Raw genomic sequence first — 21,716 nt, 5'->3', positions numbered from 1 at the left:
TATACAAAAAGCTCTGTTTTCATTTCATAATTCCACAGTATTCTGGACATCTTTTGCAATTTGTTTAATGAACAATGAAGGCTGCAAAGAAGACAGTTGTAGGTGGGATCGGTGTATTAGCAGCGGACTACAGCAACACAACCAGGAGGACTTTGTTGGAGCGCTAGCCGCGCTAGCCGCCGACCTCACCTTGACTTCCTACGTCTCCGGGCCGCCAAACGCATCGGGTGAAGTCCTTCGTCCTTCTGCCGATCGCTGGAACGCAGGTGAGCACGGGTGTTGATGAGTAGATGAGGGCTGGCTGGCGTAGGTGGAGAGCTAATGTTTTTACCATAGCTCTGTGAGGTCCCGTTGCTAAGTTAGCTTCAATGGCGTCGTTAGCACAGCATTGTTAACCTTCGCCAGTCTGGAAAGCATTAACCGTGTATTTACATGTCCACGGTTTAATAGTATTGTTGATTTTCTATCTATCCTTCCAGTCAGGGGTTTATTTTTTTGTTTCTATATGCAGTTAAAGCACGATGCTATCACGCTAGCTCGTAGCTAAAGCATTTCGCCGATGTATTGTCGTGGAGATAAAAGGCACTGAATGTCCATTTGCCGTTCTCGACTCTCATTTTCAAGAGGATATAGTATCCCAGGTGGTTTAAAATACAAATCTGTGATCCACAATAGAAAAAGGAGAGAGTGTGGAATCCAATGAGCCAGCTTGTACCTAAGTTACGGTCAGAGCGAAAAAAGATACGTCCATCACTGCCTCTCTAGTCCTTCACTGTAACGTTCCTCATCTACGAATCTTTCATCCTCGCTCAAATTAATGGGGTAATCATCACTTTCTCGGTCCGAATCTCTCTCGCTCCATTGTAAACAACGGGGAATTGTGAGGAATACTAGCTCCTGTGACGTCACGCTACTTCCGCTACAGGCAAGGCTTTTTTTTTATCAGCGAGCAAAAGTTGCAAACTTTATCGTCGATTTTCTCTACTAAATCCTTTCAGCAAAAATATGGCAATATCGCGAAATGATCAAGTATGACACATAGAATGGATCTGCTATTCCCGTTTAAATAAAAAATTATAATTTCAGTAGGCCTTTAAAAGTTCGTAAATGGAAAAGTTAGCGAATCGAGGGCTTCGTAAATGGAGGTTCCACTGTTTATTTATTGAATAATCGGACCCCGTTAGATACTCTTTTTGAAAGAAGCGACAAAGCCAGTGAAGAGACTTTTAGTAGACTGAAATGAAAGCCCGTATTGTTCTTCACAACGAGCTCCGGGTGCTGCTGTGGGCCCCGAGCCCATCTAAAATGACGTCTCCATCTTGTTTGTGAGGTTTCAAAGAACGACAAAAAGAAGCGAAAGTAGAAAATCTTCAGTCCTAAATTGTTTTACTTTTTGTGGAAAAGTTGGTTTTGCATAATATTACGAAACAAAACGGCAGGTAATATGTCTGCCATTTTGTGGTCCTTATACACACACCATAGTAATACTGGTATGTCTAATGCGCCGACAATCCATCAAGCGGTGCGGTTTCATACCTTACCGGAGTCGTACTAAAAACATTTTGACAGATTTTTGAGCGCCGTGTGTATACTTCTATATTTTCAATGGAACATTTCAAGTTTTGTTGTTGTTTACCGCCCTCATATTGCAGTCCCCACATATCTCTTATGTATGACTGCCATCTACTGGTCACACTTATTACATTGTGTACCAAAACAAATTGCTTCGAGGTCAGTAAGCACAACCAGAATTATGCCGTACATTAGGCGCACCGGGTTTTAAGGCGCACTGTGGATTTTTGAGAAAATTAACGGATTTTAAGTGCGAAAAATACGGTTTAAGTGGATTTTTTTTTTTTTAACATTTATTATTTATATATATATATATATATATATATATATATATATATATATATATTAGGGATGTCCGATAATATCGGCCTGCCGATATTATCGGCCGATATATGCGTTAAAATGTAATATCGGAAATGATCGGTATCGGTTTTTTTATTACCGTATCGTTTTTTGTTTTTTTTGTTTTTGTTTTTAATTAAATCAACATAAAAAACACAAGATACACTTACAATTAGTGCACGTACCCAAAAAACCTCCCTCCCCCATTTACACTCATTCACACAAAAGGGTTGTTTCTTTCTGTTAATATTCTGCTTCCTACATTATATATCAATATATATCAATACAGTCTGCAAGGGATACAGTCCGTAAGCACACATGGTTGTGCGTGCTGCTGCTCCACTAATAGTACTAACCTTTAACACTTCATTTTACTCATTTTCATTCATTACTAGTTTCTATGTAACTGTTTTTATATTGTTGTACTTTCTTTTTTATTCAAGAAAATGTTTTTAATTTATTTATCTTATTTTACAAATTTTTTTAAAAAAGTACCTTATCTTCACCATACCTGGTTGTCCAAATTAGGCATAATAATGTGTTAATTCCACGACTGCATATATCGGTTGATTTCGGTATCGGTAATTAAAGAGTTGGACAATATCGGAATATCGGATATCGGCAAAAAGCCTTTATCGGACATCCCTAATATATATATATATATATATATATATATATATATATATATATATATATATATATATATATATATATATATATATATATATATATATATATATATATATATATTATGGTATACATAGCAGTAGAAAATAGACGGATGGATGTAGCAACTCTGTTGTTAAATATAAGGATTTTGGTAATTTCTGATTGTTTGTGAGGGCACCAAAGCAGGTAACTTCTTCGTGTGTTGGCAGAGCAAAGCATACAGCACCAGTAGAGCTTGTGGTTGTTGTTGTTGTTGTTTCAGCTTGTTAATAAAGAGACATTTGCCTCCGTGTTATGTTTGTTTGATGTACAGTACTACATAGCACTTTATATTGTGTTCAAAAGTGTACAATTCTGAACTAAAATATGGACTTTTGTCGAGGCTGGGACCCATTATTCATATCCACATTGTTTCCTATGGAGACATTTGCTTCACTATACTAACTTTCCAATTTACAAACCCTGTTTAAGAACTCAGAAGTGGAAGATCCACTGTCATTTTTTTCTTGCGCATTTCGCCTCGGTGACAACTTTTCAAAAGCCACTCACAGAATTGCAACTTGTGGTTGGCCGAGCTGCTCCCACTGAGGCTTCGTCAACAGCGGCGTCCTTCGCCGCGCGCCATCTCCGCTACTTTCGTCCGTCTCGTGTGAAACGGCAAGAAATCAATACTCACTCCAAGTTGTTTCAAGGGAGTAAAAAGAGAGATTTGAAAGAGCGCAGACAGTGAAGGTCACACTTCCTGCATGAAACGTCGATACGCGTGGTGACGGTGGAAAGTAAACAAGATAACATCGGGACAATTAGATAGGAATTTCACTTTCAACCCTTTCAAAAACCTATTATGAGCGCGGGCTTAACTGCTCTCACACACACACATCACCACTTCTATGGAAGACTCTTGTGAAAAAGGTTTTAAAGAGACATGATTCGAATCTTGCACTTAATGCTTGATTAGATATTGATTTGTTGTTTTCTCTCAGTATGATGAATGAGTCTCAATTTAAAATGTGCTTCACAACTAATGATGGGCATTGCAACACATTGCCATGACGGGTACATCAAGACAATAAATAGCACCTTGAAAGGGGAACTGCACTTTTTGGGGGGAATTTTGCGTATCGTTCACAATCATTATGGAGAGACAAGAATCAATATGTCATTTTTTGGGGGCGAGATTTTAAAGACGATAAAAAACGCTTGGAAGATGTGACTAATGTGAGTCACTATTGTAGCCTTTAAAGCCTTTTATAACAACTTCAAAACCCTCCAAAAAAAAATAAAATAAAATAAAATAAAATAAAAACCCTCCATCAACACACTGCAAGTATATAAGTATATATATATATATATATATATATATATATATATATATATATATATATATATATATATATATATATATAATGTAGTAACAGACACCTTCATAACAATATGTAATATGTACAATATACACACTGCAAGTATATATATATAATGTAGTAACAGACACCTTCATAACAATATGTAATATGTACAATATACACACTGCAAGTATATATATAATGTAGTAACAGACACCTTCATAACAATATGTAATATGTACAATATACACACTGCAAGTACATATATAATGTAGTAACAGACACCTTCATAACAATATGTAATATGTACAATATACACACTGCAAGTATATATATAATGTAGTAACAGACACCTTCATAACAATATGTAATATGTACAATATACACACTGCAAGTATATATATAATGTAGTAACAGACACCTTCATAACAATATGTAATATGTACAATATACACACTGCAAGTACATATATAATGTAGTAACAGACACCTTCATAACAATATGTAATATGTACAATATACACACTGCAAGTATATATATAATGTAGTAACAGACACCTTCATAACAATATGTAATATGTACAATATACACACTGCAAGTATATATATAATGTAGTAACAGACACCTTCATAACAATATGTACAATATCTACCCTATTTTGATCATTTTAATCATTGCTGGAACTGATTTCTTCAGCACATTCATTTCCGTTTCCATAGCAGCGCACTTCTGACTTCTGGTGACAAATGCGTGTTCCTACTTCCAGATCTAATCATGGCAGATTCGGTAACAAACAACGAAGACGACTATTTTTGGACAAATGAGGATTCACAACCTTATCTTTTTGAAGCTGAATATATTGAGAATGAGCTGCTGCTTGAAGAAACAAGCACAAAGGAAGAGTGGGAGGTTGGAGCAGACGGAAGCCCAGAGAGTGAGGTTGGCTCGACACCGAGCTGCAAAATGTGGAATTTGAAGCCATGCTATGTCGTTGTGGCTTGTGCAGCCCTTTGAGACACTTGTGATTTAGGGCTATATAAATAAACATTGATTGATCCAGCTTTACCTTTCGTACACAGACATACACTACCGTTCAAAAGTTTGGGGTCACCCAAACAATTTTGTGTTTGAGCCTTCATTTCTAAGAACAAGAATAGACTGTGGAGTTTCAGATGAAAGTTCTCTTTTTCTGGCCATTTTGAGCGTTTCATTGACCCCACAAATGTGATGCTCCAGAAACTCAATCTGCTCAAAGGAAGGTCAGTTTTGTAGCTTCTGTAACGAGCTAAAGTGTTTTCAGATGTGTGAACATGATTACACAAGGGTTTTCTACTCATCAATTAGCCTTCTGAGCCAATGAGCAAACACATTGTACCATTAGAACACTGGAGTGATAGTTGCTGGAAATGGGCCTCTATACACCTATGTAGATATTGCACCAAAAAGCAGACATTTGCAGCTAGAATAGTCATTTACCACATTAGCAATGTATAGAGTGTATTTCTTTCAAGTTAAGACTAGTTGGAAGTTATCTTCATTGAAAAGTACAGTGCTTTTCCTTCAAAAATAAGGACATTTCAATGTGACCCCAAACTTTTGAACGGTAGTGTACATATCGCTCGCTGTCAACTCTGACCTCCACGGTCCGTCCCTCAAAGACGTCCACGTGCAACATGAACAACGAGTTAGACTATTGTTACACGATGGATCAGCATCCGGTCGGAGACATTTACAAAAGTTAGCCCCCCAAAGTAAATGCTGAACAATATCACTACATTATTTCATAAAACTACATGGTATTGTATTGTTTTTACAACAACATTTATTGTCTAAAAGTTAGTTTTTCTTTTTAAAAGTTACATTAAAGATGCAGCTGCTTGGTTCACAGCAGAACACAAGGTGCACAGGTGGCTGGGACCACCTCTTCATTACTGGACATTACTAAAGGAGCCGGGGCACATTTTATTTTCTATCGACATAAATAATCTTTGTATTGCAATGTAGCATTTTTATGCAGACGACAGCATTATTTATTGCTGCTCAACCTCCATCACTCAGGCTTTTTGAGTTTTTACAAGCTGCTTTTGATGTCATCCAGGCTGGCTTATTTGATCTTGAATTGGTTTTAAACACAGATAAAAGCAAGCTAATGGTTTTCCCTCATTCAAGGGTGCTACTGGAAAATATTCCAAATATTGTAACATCAAATGGAAACCCTATAGAGCAGGTCTTACATTACAAGTACTTGGGTTTTACTCTTGATCAGGAGCTTTCATTTAAAGCCCATATGAACAACTTGGTCTCTAAGCGTAGGGTAAAACTTGGTTTCTTTACTAGAAATAAAAACTGCTTTTCTCTTAAAGGCCTACTGAAAAGATTTTTTTTATTTAAACGGGGATAGCAGATCCATTCTATGTGTCATACTTGATCATTTCGCGATATTGCCATATTTTTGCTGAAAGGATTTAGTATAGAACAACGTCGATAAAGTTCGCAACTTTTGGTCTCTGATAAAAAAAAAACCTTGCTCCTACCGGAAGTAGCGTGACGTTGTCAGTTGTTCACTCCCTCATATTTTCCTATTGTTTTCAACGCAGCTAGAGCTATTCGGGCCGTGAAAGTGACGATTACCCCATTAATTTGAGCAAGGATGAAAGATTTGTGGATGAGGAACGTTAGAGTGAAGGACTAGAATGCAGTGAAATACATATTTTTTTCCGCTCTGACCGTAACTTAGGTACAAGCTGGCTCATTGGGTTCCACACTCTCTCCTTTTTCTATTGTGGATCATGGATTTGTATTTTAAACCACCTCGGATACTATATCCTCTTGAAAATGAGAGTCGAGAACGCGAAATGGACATTCACAGTGACTTTTATCTCCACGACAATACATCGACGAAGCTCTTTAGCATCTTTAGCATGAGCTAACGTGATAGCATCTGTCTCAAATGCAGATAGAAACAAAATAAATAAACCCCTGACTGGAAGGATAGACAGAAGATCAACAATACTATTAAACCATGTACATGTAACTACACGGTTAAAAATTCTCAGCCTGGCAAAGCTTAACAATGCTGTTGCTAACGACGCTAAGGCTAACTTAGCAACCGGAGCTCACAGAGCTATGATAAAAACATTAGCGCTCCACCTACGCCAGCCAGCCCTCATCTGCTTTGCTCAGCAACACCCGTGCTCACCTGCGTTCCAGCGATTGACGGCGCGACGAAGGACTTCACCAGATCATCCGTGCGGTGGGTCTGCTAGCATCGGCTAGGCGTCTGCTAGCATCGGCTAGGCGTCTGCTAGCATCGGCTAGGCGTCTGCTATCCGAGTAAGTGGTCCTTGTGTTGCTACAGCCACCTACAACGTTCTTCTTTGCAGCCTCCATTGTTCATTAAACAAATTGCAAAAGATTCACCAACACAGATGTCCAGAATACTGTGGAATTATGAGATGAAAACAGAGCTTTTTTGTATTGTATTCAATGGAGAAGGCATACCTGTGTTCCCCGGGCTACGTCACGCGCATACGTCATCCTTCGAAGGCTTTTTCAACCGGAAGTGTGGCGGGAAATTTAAAATGTCACTTTATAAGTTAACCCGGCCGTATTGGCATGTGTTGCAATGTTAAGATTTCATCATTGATATATAAACTATCCGACTGCGTGGTCGCTAGTAGTGGCTTTCAGTAGGCCTTTAAAGTCTGAAAGAAATTGGTGAGAGCGACTATCTTGCCCGTAATTATATATAGAGAGGTGCTTTATTTTAGTGCTTCATCTAAATGCCTCCAGTCCTTGGACACGGTTCTTCACTCAGCACTAAGATTTGTTACTGGCTGTCGTAGTCTCACCACCACTGTCAACTGTATATGAAGTCAGACTTATCTTCACTGAGTGCACACAGATAGTCTCACCACCACTGTCAACTGTATATGAAGTCAGACTTATCTTCACTGAGTGCACACAGATAGTCTCACCCACCACTGTCAACTGTATATGAAGTCAGACTTATCTTCACTGAGTGCACACAGATAGTCTCACCACCACTGTCAACTGTATATGAAGTCAGACGTATCTTCATTGAGTGCACACAGATAGTCTCACCACCACTGTCAACTGTATATGAAGTCAGACTTATCTTCACTGAGTGCACACAGATAGTCTCACCCACCACTGTCAACTGTATATGAAGTCAGACTTATCTTCACTGACTACACACATTGGCTGACTATCATTCGTAAGGCTCTTTTAGCTTTAATGCCTCCATACTTGTGTACTTGGTTACAAAGAAAAAGCAGCTCTTCTGCATTACGCTCTAACATTTTGTATGTTTTAACTGTTCCTCATGTACGGACTGAATTTGGCAAGATAGCTTTTGGCATTGCAGACGAAACTGAAACTCTGTGAACTACTTCCATTTGGAGCCTTCCCTCCTATCCTGAGGGACAGACCGCGAGAGACGTTTGCACAGTGTTTTTAAAAGGTATAAATCTTTATTGTTTTATAGTTCTCTTTTATGCATTTAAAAAAATGTATGTCTTAACGTATTACTTTTCTGAAACTGCTCTGTGACATGTGCTGTTGACCTCTTGGCCAGCTCACCCCTGTGAAAGACATCTTGATCTCTATGGGTTTCTTACCTGGTTAAATAAAGGTTATTTAACCTTTTTATGGCTAGACTACTGCAACGCACTTCTTGTCGGGATCCCCAGCAAGAACATCCAGAAGCTGCAATACATACAGAATAGTGCTGCTAGGATCCTGATGAGAGGGCGGAAATATCACACCACTTCTCAAATCCCTTCACTGGCTTCCTGTTCCACTCAGGCTTGAATTCAAAGTCTCCCTACTAACCCACCAGTGCCTCCGTGGAAATGCCCCCCTCTACCTCAAACAACTACTCACCCCCAAATCCTCCACACGACACCTCCGCTCCGGACAGACTAACCTCCTCCAGCCTCCGAGGACAAAGCTACGAACAATGGGAGACCGGGCTTTCTGCTCTCCCTGACCACCTGAGGGCACCACAGACTGTGGATGCTTTTAAAAAAGGCTTAAAAACCCTTCTTTTAAAAAAAAGCTTTTTTTTTTTTTAGATATATGCATACTAGTTTTAGCTATTTGGCTGTTCTAGTTTTTATTAGGGACCGAATGTCCCTTTGGGACAGAGGACCCTATTAAATTTCTAGGATTTTATTAGGGTTCGCATGTACCTGTATAAAGGACTCCCACAGGGAGTCCTTTATACAGGTACAAAGGAATTAGGGTTCGCATGTACCTGTATAAAGGACTCCCACAGGGAGTCCTTTATACAGGTACAAAGGAACCTATTGAAATTGTAAGGTTGATTATTATTCCGCAGCTTTGCGCACTACTTTGCCCCCCTTAACATAATTCAAAACTCACCAAATTTTATACACACATAGAAAAACTGGGACAGCACACTTTAGTAAAAAAACCAAACCCCAAAAATCAAAATTGCGCTGTAGCGCCCCCCCTAGGAAAATAACAAAAACAAACTGCCTGTAACTCCCACTAGGAAGGTTGTAGAGACATGAAACAAAAACCTCTATGTAGGTCTGACTTAGACCTACATTTCATAATTTCACATCCTCGGGCAAAAACCAACAGGAAGTTGGCAATTTCCCCTTCAACACAAAAAATGACTAAAAACACTCATTTTTGCCTCTTTGAGCTGTAATTTGACCCCCTTAAAATACTTCAAAACTCACCAAACTTCTCACACACATCGGGACTGGTGGAAATTGCGATCTCAAAAAAAACCCGAACCCCAAAACTCAAAATTGTGCTCCAGCACAATTTTTGAATAAAACAGAAAAAACTGCTCCTCAGAGGAAAACACAGACAAAACTGCTTGTAACTTCCGGTAGGAACGTCTTAGAGACATGAAACAAATACCTCTATGTAGGTCTCACTTAGACCTACATTTCTTAGATTGACATCCTTCAGCAAAAATCAACAGGAAGTTTGCTATCCCTCCTTCAAAACAAAATTTTTGTTAAAACCGGTCACCAAACATCAAACATTATCTCCTCCGAGCGCGTTTGTCGTTTCGGCTTCAAACTGCTACAGGAGAGAGATTGAACCCTTCTGATTAAAAGTTGAAGACGGCGTTGTGATTCGTGCTACCGTTTTGATTTTACGAGCCGTCAAAGACCCGCAGCACTAAAGTTGCTCCGCTGCTGTGATTTTAAGATGGCTGCTTAAAAGCAGAAAGCACCAGTGTGAGCACAGAACACAGAGAAGGTAGTACACTACACAAATTCCTCTAACTCCCAGTACGAATATCGTAGAGACATGCAACAAAAACCTCTATGTAGGTCTCACTCAGGACTACCACTGGACAAAAGTATTGGGACACCTAGGACTAGCACCTGCCAAAATGCGGACCCGACCAACGCTGCTTGAAGCTTTAATTATTATTATTCTTTATTATTATTATTATACCGCCGCCTCTTTGAGCTGTAATTTGACCCACTTAACATGCTTCAAGACTCACCAAATTGGACACACACATCAGGACTGGCGAAAATTGCGATCTCATCAAAAAAACCAAACCCCAAAACTCAAAATTGCGCTCTAGCGCCCCCTAGGAAGAAAACAGACAAAACTGCCTCTAACTTCCAGTAGGAATGTCGTAGAGACATGAAACAAAAACCTCTATGTAGGTCTCACTTAGACCTAGATTTCATTCATAGAGGCGGCATGGCGTAGTGGGTAGAGCGCCCGTGTCAGAAACCTGAGGGTTGCAGGTTCGCTCCCCGCCTCTTACCATGCCGTTGTGTCCTTGGGCAGGACACTTCACCCTTTCCCCCGGTGCTGCTCACACCGGTGAATGAATGTTGAATGAATAATAGGTGGTGGTCGGAGGGGCCGTAGGCGCGCTTGGCAGCCACGCTTCTGTCAGTGTACCCCAGGGCAGCTGGGGCTACGAAAGTAGCTTACCACCACCAGATGTGAATGAATGATGGGTTTTTAACATGTAAAGCGACTTTGGGTACTTAGAAAAGCGCTATATAAATCCCAGGTATTATTATTATTATTATTATTCACTCACAACCCCCAGCCAAAATCAACAGGAAGTTTGCAATTCTCCCTTCAAAACAAAAGTTGAGTAAAAACAGTCACCTTTTTTCAAACATTATCTCCTCTGAGCGTGTTTGTCGTCCATCCATCCATCCATTTTCTACCGCTTATTCCCTTCGGGGTGGCGGGGGCGCTGGAGCCTCTCTCAGCTACACTCGGGCGGAAGGCGGGGTACACTCTGGACAAGTCGCCACCTCATCGCGCGTTTGTCGTGTCGGCTCCAAATTAGCACAGGAGAGAGATTGAACCCTTCTGATTAAAAGTTGATGAAAGACTTTTAATTTTTATTTATTTTTGATTATCTTTTTATTTTTTTATACACTGTAGCACTTTGAGGTTGTTTACTCAATGTAAAGTGCTTTTTACAAATAAAATCTATTATTATTATTATTATTATTATTAGGGATGTCCGATAATGGCTTTTTGCCGATATCCGATATTCCGATATTGTCCAACTCTTTAATTACCGATACCAATATCAACCGATACAGATATCAACCGATATATGCAGTCGTGGAATTAACACATTATTATGCCTAATTTGGACAACCAGGTAAGGTGAAGATAAGGTACTTTTTTTAAAAATTAGTAAAATAAGATAAATAAATTAAAAACATTTTCTTGAATAAAAAAGAAAGTACAACAATATAAAAACAGTTACATAGAAACTAGTAATGAATGAAAATGAGTAAAATTAACTGTTAAAGGTTAGTACTATTAGTGGAGCAGCAGCACGCACAATCATGTGTGCTTACGGACTGTATCCCTTGCAGACTGTATTGATATATATTGATATATAATGTAGGAAGCAGAATATTAATAACAGAGAGAAACAACCCTTTTGTGTGAATGAGTGTAAATGGGGGAGGGAGGTTTTTTGGCTTGGTGCACTAATTGTAAGTGTATCTTGTGTTTTTTATGTTGATTTAATAAAAAATTTTAAAAAAAATAAATAAATAAAAATAAAAAAACGATACCGATAATAAAAAAATCGATACCGATAATTTCCGACATTACATTTTAACGCATATATCGGCCGATAATATCGGACATCTCTAATTAAGATAGTGTAATTTGGTATAGCCGGCCGACGGGTAAGGTCCATAGCGATCATTATTAACCACATATTCAAGGTGGAGGACAGAGTTAAACAACTTGCACTGAGCCTAGTCTATAAAATCCACTACACCTCCCTCATACCGAAGTACATGTCAAACTACTTCCTTAACGTAAATGACCGCCATAACCACAACACCAGGGGGAGCTCCACTAACCACGTTAAACCCAGATTCCGATCTAACAAAGGTCTTTACTCATTCTCTTTCTATGCCACATCAATGTGGAATGCACTCCCAACAGGTATAAAAGAAAGGGCATCTCTATCCTCCTTCAAAACCGCAATAAAAGTTCACCTCCAGGCAGCTACAACCCTAAACTAACACCCGATACCGATAATTTCCGATATTACATTTTAACGCATATATCGGACATCTCTAATTATTATATGTTAAAATTGCATTTCTTGGGAGGACCGAGCACAGAATACATTGATTTGAGATACGAGTGTCTGGAGTTACAAGCTCGGTCATGGAACAAATTGAGCTCGAGTTGAGGCTCCACTGTACTAGAACATTCCACCAAGCTTCCGGTGTTATTGAACCCGTCTTACCTGCGAAAGCTTTGGAGATGTGATCCTTCTTCCACTCCCAGGGTTGGTCGTACTCGTCCGCCGGTCTTTCGTCGTCCTGCGGCAGCCTGCTGTTCTCCTTGCCTTCCTCCAGGATCTCCCCGAACAGGAAGCCCGGATGTCGGCCTCGCCCGTCTTCGTACGGGGTGTCGTACAGCTGCAGACCGCCCCGTTTCTGTCCTGTTCCGCCTCCTCCTGCGGGGCCACGCTGCAGTTCTGTCGAGGCAGATGCAAAACATCCTCAGGTCAGTATAATCCTACGTGCTGACATCAAAACCTGTGCTGTTGCTGAAGAGCGCCTGTGGAGCGCAGACATGCCGTGAATGAAAGGAGCGGGACGGATGGTATTTGCGCAGCTTGCGGCGGGCTCAGAATCTCATATCGGGGGCTTAACAAGGCTTTGAGTTCCAACGCCGGGGAGCAGAAAAGGCGCACACTCGTGCACACGACCCCCCCCCTCCCCCCGCAGCAATCTAACATCATCCTCGCTCGCTCCCTGGTGAAAATGTTCATCACTTTCTCAGCAGGTGAGGAATATTTCTTGGAGTCAAATATGGCCGTGGGACAAAAGGATTATTGAGAAGCAGAAGCTAATCAGATCTCTGCATCTCATCACCAGGAGCCTCGCAGCTGCAGAGACAAGCACTAATGGCGCTTTTATCTGATGGCCTCGAAAATGTACCCTTTAGGAACAGGTGTTACCAAAGAGGAGGCGGGGGAGGGGAGAAAATGAAGGAGTCGGCATCTTTTGTGCGCCACTGCACTCAGTAAGGGGGAACGATATGGATCGGTGCTTTTCAAACTGTATCGGGCTCCATCTAGATCGGGGGTCGGCAACCCGTTGCTCTACCTGGGTTGGATCGAACCCTCGGGGTTCGGTGAGTCGGCTACAGGGGTTCGGCGGAGCCTCCGCCGCGGAGGTTAAGACACACCCGACTCATGGTGTAAATAAAAACTTGTCCCTATCGCCGTATTATGGATATCCCCAAATAATGTTCCCTCTAATTTTCCATTTGATTCGCAGGTGTGTAATTTGTTGTGAGTTCATGCACTGTGTTGGTTTTGTTCTTTGAACAAGATGATGTTCATGCACGGTTCATTTTGTGCACCAGTAAAAAAAAAACATAACTGTGTCTTGAATTTGAGAAAAAAAATTATTTTTCACTAAAGAAGGGTTCGGTGAATGCGCATATGAAACTGGTGGGGTTCGGTACCTCCAACAAGGTGGTCCCCAACCACCGGGCCGCGGCCCTGTACCGGTCCGCGGACCGATTGGTACCGGGCCGCGCAAGAAATTAAAAAATAAAAATAAAAATAAAAATCTAAAATTTAAATTTTTTTTTTTTTTTTTTTTTTTTTTTTTTAAATTAAATCAACATAAAAACACTATATATACATATTGTGTATGTGTATGTCAATATAGATCAATACAGTCTGCAGGTATACAGTCCGTAAGCACACATGATTGTATTTCTTTATGAAAAAATAATAATAATAAATAAATAAATAAAAATAAATCCCCCCCCCCGGTCCGTGGGACAAATTTTCAAGCGCTGACCGGTCCCCAGCTACAAAAAGGTTGGGGACCACTGCTCTAGAGCCACACGTGGCTCTGGAGTTTTTTTCAAAAATGTGTGAAAATGTATAAAGATGATGGAAAAAAATATTTTGTTTGTTTTAATATGGTTTCTGTGGGAGGACAAACATGACACACACCTTCCTAATTGTTAGAAATTCCAGTGTGTATATTAAACATGCTTCAGTGATGAGAATAATTGGCGAGTTCTACTAATTTTGGCGGTCCTTGAACTCACCGTAGTTTGTTTATATCAGGGGTCACCAACGCGGTGCCCGCGGGCCCCAGGTGGCCCGTAAGGACCAGATGAGTAGCCCGCTGGCCTGTTCTAAAAATAGCTCAAATAGCAGCACTTACCAGTGAGCTGCTTCTATTTTTTTAATTTTATTTATTTACTAGCAAGCTGGTCTCGCTTTGCCCGACATTTTTAATTCTAAGAGAGACAAAACTCAAATAGAATTTGAAAATCCAAGAAAATATTTTAAAGACTTGGTCTTCACTTGTTTAAATAAATTCATGAATTTTTTTACTTTGCTTCTTATAACTTTCAGAAAGACAATTTTAGAGAAAAAATACAACCTTAAAAATGATTTTAGGATTTTTAAACACATATACCTTTTTACCTTTTAAATTCCTCCCTCTTCTTTCTTGACAATTTAAATCAATGTTCAAGTAAATTTATTTTTTTTATTGTAAAGAATAATAAATACATTTTAATTTAATTCTTCATTTTAGCTTCTGTTTTTTCGACGAAGAATATTTCTGAAATATTTCTTCAAACTTAGTATGATTAAAATTCAAAAAAATTATTCTGGCAAATCTAGAAAATCTGTAGAATCAAATTTAAATCGTATTTCAAAGTCTTTTGAATTTATTTTCAAATTTTTGTTCTAGAAAATCTAGAAGAAATAATGATTTGTCTTTGTTAGAAATATAGCTTGGTCCAATTTGTTATATATTCTAACAAAGTGCAGATCGGATTTTAACCTATTTAAAACATGTCATCAAAATTCTAAAATTAATCTTAATCAGGAAAAATTACTAATGATGTACAATTAATTCTTTTTTAAATTTTTTCAAAAAGATTCGAATTAGCTAGTTTTTCTCTTCTTTTTTTCGGTTGAATTTTTAATTTTAAAGAGTCGAAATTGAAGATAAACTGTTTCAAAATTTAATTGTAATTTTTTTTTGGTGTTTTCTCCTCTTTTAAACCATTCAATTAAGTGTGAATATCATTAATTATTAATAATAACATAGAGTTAAAGGTAAATTGAGCAAATTGGCTATTTCTGGCAATTTATTGAAGTGTGTATCAAACTGGTAGCCCTTCGCATTAATCACTACCCAAGAAGTAGCTCTTGCTTTCAAAAAGGTCGGTGACCCCTGGTTTATATGTACAACTTTCTCCGATGCTGCCACAGAAAGACGTGTTTTGTGCCACTAAGTCTTTGTTTCATTTTGTCCACCAAACTTGCACAAAGGTGAGCTTTGTGGATGTTATTGACTTGTTGGCGAGCTAATCAGTCCTATCTCGATGCTAACCTGCTATTTAACCTAGCTGTATGTACATACTGCATCCTTTGTAGGCATATTTGCGCTCATTTAATTTCCTTTACTTATATCCTCTGTGTATTTAATTTATATTTGCATGTCTCATGACACATTATGTCATTTCAGATAGTTGTTTGTGTGCCATGTTGTTCCAGACCACCGCAAACTTTACCCAGCTTGCAAATATTGTAATAAAACCATTAGATTCTAGTGACTAGAAGAAGACAGCCTGACATTTCCTTTAACTTGGACACACACATCTATACCTTTGGCCATTCTAAGACAGTCATTTCCAGGAGTTATCTCACCCTCTGAGAAGCCTCCGTTTTACTAATGTTTTCCAACGTTGTAAAAATGTGTAGAATAGATATTACATTTCAACATTTCTGACAACAAACATTTGTGTCATCCTGCGACACGTAGTCATTTTGATAGCGGGCAATTATTTCTAATATAGACACTTACATCATGTGTTGTCTTCATTATAACACTTATATAAGGCCTTTAATTTTATGCGGCTCCAGGCATTTTTTGTTGTTGTTTTTTCTGTCTAATATGGCTCTTTTAACATTTTGGGTTGCCGACCCCTGCTCTAGTGGTACGGCAAATAATTGCTTAATTCAGGGGTCCCTAAACTACAGCCAGAGGATTGTCCTGTGTTTATTTTTAAAACATGGATTAAGATTAGGGATGTCCAATAATGGCTTTTTGCCGATATCCGATATTCCGATATTGTCCAACTCTTTAATTACCGATACCGATATCAACCGATACCAACCGATATATGCAGTCGTGGAATTAACACATTATTATGCCTAATTTGGACAACCAGGTATGGTGAAGGTAAGGTACTTTTTTAAAAAATTAGTAAAATAAGATAAATAAATTAAAAACATTTTCTTGAATAAAAAAGAAAGTACAACAATATAAAAACAGTTACATAGAAACTAGTAATGAATGAAAATGAGTCAAATGAAGTGTTAAAGGTTAGTACTATTAGTGGAGCAGCAGCACGCACAATCATGTGTGCTTACGGACTGTATCCCTTGCAGACTGTATTGATATATATTGATATATAATGTAGGAACCAGAATATTGATAACAGAAAGAAATGGGGGGAGGGAGTTTTTTTGGGTTGGTGCACTAATTGTAAGTGTATCTTGTGTTTTTTATGTTGATTTAATAAAAAAAAATAAAATAAAAAAAAATAAAAAAAGATAGAGATAATAAAAAAAACGATACAGACAATTTCCGATATTACATTTTAACGCATTTATCGGCCGATAATATCGGACATCCCTAATTATTTGGTTGGATTGACAAATAAAAAAAATTTTTAAAAAAGAGAAGCAGTATAGTACCGGGGTACTTAACAACCAGGGGCCGTACTTATCAAGCTTCTTAGAGTGCCATTTTACACTTAAGTCCTGAGAATTTGCTAAATTTAGTCCTACTCTCAAACTTAAGAATAAAAGCTTTTTATCAACGTTCTTAAGTCTAAGAATCACTCCTACTCTCCACGATATTTAAGAGACCTTCAGAGGTGTCTTAAGTGGTTAGGAGTTGCCAGCAGGGGATGGCACTGAGGCGAGAGAGACGTGTGCGAACATTCAGGGAGCGGAACAATGTTCTGGATTTGTTTGATGACGAGCAGCTGATCAAACGGTATCGTTTAGACAGAGCGGATATTATTTTTGTCACAGATTTAATACTTTTCAATTCCTTGTTGATTTCTGCATGTGTCTGCAGTGGGCTAGTATATATAGAGCCACCCACACCACTTTCAAATTAGTTGCCTAATTAATGAATTGGAAAGAAAATGTTATGACAGTAGCGTATGTGTGTGGCCGTGAGGTGAGTGACGTCAGTGAGTGTGTGGGCGAGAGAAGAGAGGGAGCGGTAGCGTGAGTGCCGGCGGGGACTAGTTTGTTTTGTATTATTTTGTAGTTTATTGTCAAAATATACACTCCCATTGTCCACTTAAATATTTCCAAGATATTTCTTTATTCTTAGACAAGGGATTCCCTTCCGTGATTGGTCATTTCTATGGACACAGAAATGACGTCACCTAAATTTGCGTTTACGGCACCTAGTAATGTCGTAATTCAGCTCTGAGTGTGACACTTAAGATTCAGTCCTACACTTCGCTGAAAGTGTGAGTAAGACGCTTGATAACTAACTTTTAAGTGCAGCTTTCAGCCAAGAATTTATTTACTCTTAAGTCAACTCTTAGCAGACTTCTTAGGAGTAATTCTGAGAAGCTTGATAAGTACGGCCCCAGAGTAGCAACAGATGCTCCTGGGGTAGACTGACTGTTACACGGCTGTCACCACACACACAAATATAATCTGGACATGTCACTGCACAGCCTGCAGCTTGGCAAAAAAAAGGACGGAATTGAACGTTTAAACGGTGAAAGGCAGTGGAAGACTTCAACCTTCACGACGTAAGACGTGATTATTGGGCTGCCCGGTAGTCACCATGGCGACCAAACGGAGGCCCTGGGGAAAGGCCCTGAGGCTGTGAGGAAGGAAGGAAAATGGAGGCAGCGCGGAGGAGCGAGGCAATAACAGGCGGGTAAGAGCAGCAGGAGGGGGGTGAGTGCGTATGTGCGCGATCTGTCAGCGTTTGATGTTAAGTCACGGCGACACAAGCACGGCAGCGCCCAATTCACGCTGCTCTACCTGCGCTCGCTGGGGGACTCCGGGTGTCAGCGGGCCTGCGGGGAGGAGGCGAAGATGGGAGCGGGGAAATAAAAAAAAACAGGCGTGTAGGGAATAAAATAAGAAATTCATTGAAAAAAATGATGGAGGGAAAACACAAAGAAGAGGGTGAGGGTGGTAATCTTCCAGGAAAGGTTAGAGAGGCTGAGGGTGGAGTTGCTGAGACATAAAGGTGCAGGCAGGAATGATACAAGCATCCAATGACTGCAGGGCAAAGAAAATGTATCATTAGGGATAATGATACATAAATGCGTTAAAATGTAATATCGGAAATTATCGGTATCGGTTTTTTTATTATCTGTATCGGGGTTTTTTTGTTGTTGTTTTTTTTATATTATATCAACATAAAAAACACAAGATACACTTACAATTAGTGCACCAACCCAAAAAGGCTGAGACTATTCTTGTCCAACACACAGGCTGATTCTAGTCACGTCAATGTCTACAGCAGGAGTCACCAACCTTTTTGAAAGCAAGAGCTACTTCTTGGGTAGTGATTAATGCGAAGGGCTACCAGTTTGATACACACTTCAATAAATTGCCAGAAATAGCCAATTTGCTCAATTTACCCTTAACTCTATGTTATTATTAATAATGAATGATATTTACACTTAATTGAACGGTTTAAAAGAGGAGATAACACGAAAAAAATGACAATTACATTTTGAAACATAGTTTATCTTCAATTTCGACTCTTTAAAATTCAAAATTCAACCGAAAAAAAGAAGAGAAAAACTAGCTAATTTGAATCTTTTTGAAAAAATTAAAAAAAATAATTTATGGAACATCATTAGTAATTTTTCCTGATTAAGATTAATTTTAGAATTTTGATGACATGTTTTAAATAGGTTAAAATCCAATCTGCACTTTGTTAGAATATATAACAAATTGGACCAAGCTATATTTCTAACAAAGACAAATCATTATTTCTTCTTGATTTTCCAGAACAAAATTTTTAAAAGAAATTAAAAAGAGTTTGAAATAAGATTTAAATTTGATTCTACAGATTTTCTAGATTTGCCAGAATAATTTTTTTGAATTTTAATCATAATAAGTTTGAAGAAATATTTCACAAATATTCTTTGTCGAAAAAACAGAAGCTAAAATGAAGAATTAAATTAAAATGTATTTATTATTCTTTACAGTAAAAAAAAAAAATGTACTTGAACATTGATTTAAATTGTCAGGAAAGAAGAGGAAGGAATTTAAAAGGTAAAAAGGTATATGTGTTTAAAAATCCTAAAATCATTTTTAAGGTTGTATTTTTTCTCTAAAATTGTCTTTCTGAAAGTTATAAGAAGCAAAGTAAAAAAAATAATGAATTTATTTAAACAAGTGAAGACCAAGTCTTTGAAATATTTTCTTGGATTTTCAAATTCTATTTGAGTTTTGTCTCTCTTAGAATTAAAAATGCGAGACCAGCTTGCTAGTAAATAAATACAATTTAAAAAATAGAGGCAGCTCACTGGTAAGTGCGGCTATTTGAGCTATTTTTAGAACAGGCCAGCGGGCTACTCATCTGGTCCTTACGGGCTACCTGGTGCCCGCGGGCACCACGCTGGTGACCCCTGGTCTACAGCTTGAGATCTCTGCCATGACAACCCAGCTCCAAATGACAAACTGGGAGGAAGTGAGTGCAAATGTGTTATCTCCCGACACTATCAACGTACTGCACCACCAATTAGGTGGCGGCGCGAGTGGCATCATAGGGGCAGAACAACCATTTGGCAAAAGAAAGATTAGCGAGACGGTGGGACTCCCCCGGGGGGGCGAGCAGATAAGATGATAGCAGACTTTTACACTGAATGAGGCGGACAGGGAGAGGCGGAGACGTTACAGGAGGAGAAACAAATGGAAAAAGGGTAGACGGCAGTGAGATGATGCAGGAGGGAAGAAGGGAGGGAGCGTCGGCGGTGGACGACCCCCCAGGGACAGACTCAGACAAAAAGGAATTACAGGAAGCCCTCGGTCTACACATGTACGGGGTCTATTATAGCTCAATGAGTCACTCAGAATATAGCATATTTATTTGGACTATAAGGCGCACTCATAATCCTTTCAATTTCTCAAAAATGGACAGTGCGCCTTATAACCCGGTGCGCCTAATGTACGGAATAATTCTGGTTGTGCTTACCCGCCTTGAAGCAATTTTATTTGGTACATGGTGAGATGATAAGTGTGACCAGTAGATGGCAGTCACACATAAGAGATTCCGTGCACACTGCAATATGACGGCAGTAAACAACACCAACACTTTAAATGTTCCATTGAAAATAAAGAACATTACACACGGCGCTCAAAAATATTTCAAAATATTTTAGTACAACTTTGAAGCCGCACCGCTCGATGGATTGTCGGCCCGTTACGGCTGCCGTAGTCAGAGATACCAGTATTACTATGGTGTGTGTATAAGGACCGCAAAATGGCACCCATTAGCGGACATTATCTGGCGTTTAGTTAAGCAATATTATTAGGGATGTCCGATAAATGCGTTAAAATGTAATATCGGAAATTATCGGTATCGTTTTGTTTTTTTATCGGTATCGTTTTTTTTTGGTTTTTTTTTATTTTATTTTTTTTATTAAATCAACATAAAAAACACAAGACACACTTACAATTAGTGCACCAACCCAAAAAAAACTCCCTCCCCCCATTTCTTTCTGTTATCAATATTCTGCTTCCTACATTATATATCAATATATATCAATACAGTCTGCAAGGGATACAGTCCGTAAGCACACATGATTGTGCGTGCTGCTGCTCCACTAATAGTACTAACCTTTAACAGTTAATGTTACTCATTTTCATTCATTACTAGTTTCTATGTAACTGTTTTTATATTGTTTTACTTTCTTTTTTATTCAAGAAAATGTTTTTAATTTATTTATCTTATTTTATTTTATAATTTTTTTTTTAAAAGTACCTTATCTTCACCATACCTGGTTGTCCAAATTAGACATAATAATGTGTTAATTCCACGACTGTATATATCGGTTGATATCGGTATCGGTTGATATCGGTATCGGTAATTAAAGAGTTGGACAATATCGGAATATCGGATATCGGCAAAAAGCCATTATCGGACATCCCTAAATATTACGCAAAACCAACTTTTCTTACCTTCTGGTACCTGCTGATCTGTTTTT

General features: G+C 38.7%; 1 protein-coding gene across 1 annotated transcript in view; it reads right to left on the bottom strand.

Annotated features, from left to right (window-relative positions):
* LOC133635021 (SH2 domain-containing adapter protein D-like) overlaps nt 1–21,716 on the bottom strand; it is a 110,479-nt gene that overhangs the window by 51,614 nt on the left and 37,149 nt on the right. The window contains 1 exon segment of the mRNA XM_062027721.1: nt 12,703–12,936. Within this exon segment, the coding sequence (XP_061883705.1) occupies nt 12,703–12,936 (234 nt within the window).

Source organism: Entelurus aequoreus, linkage group LG19 (assembly GCF_033978785.1).
Source record: "Entelurus aequoreus isolate RoL-2023_Sb linkage group LG19, RoL_Eaeq_v1.1, whole genome shotgun sequence".
In the NCBI taxonomy this organism is placed as follows: domain Eukaryota; kingdom Metazoa; phylum Chordata; class Actinopteri; order Syngnathiformes; family Syngnathidae; genus Entelurus; species Entelurus aequoreus.
The sequence above is the reverse complement of the archived record's forward strand: the minus strand, read 5'-3'. Positions and strand labels throughout refer to the sequence as shown.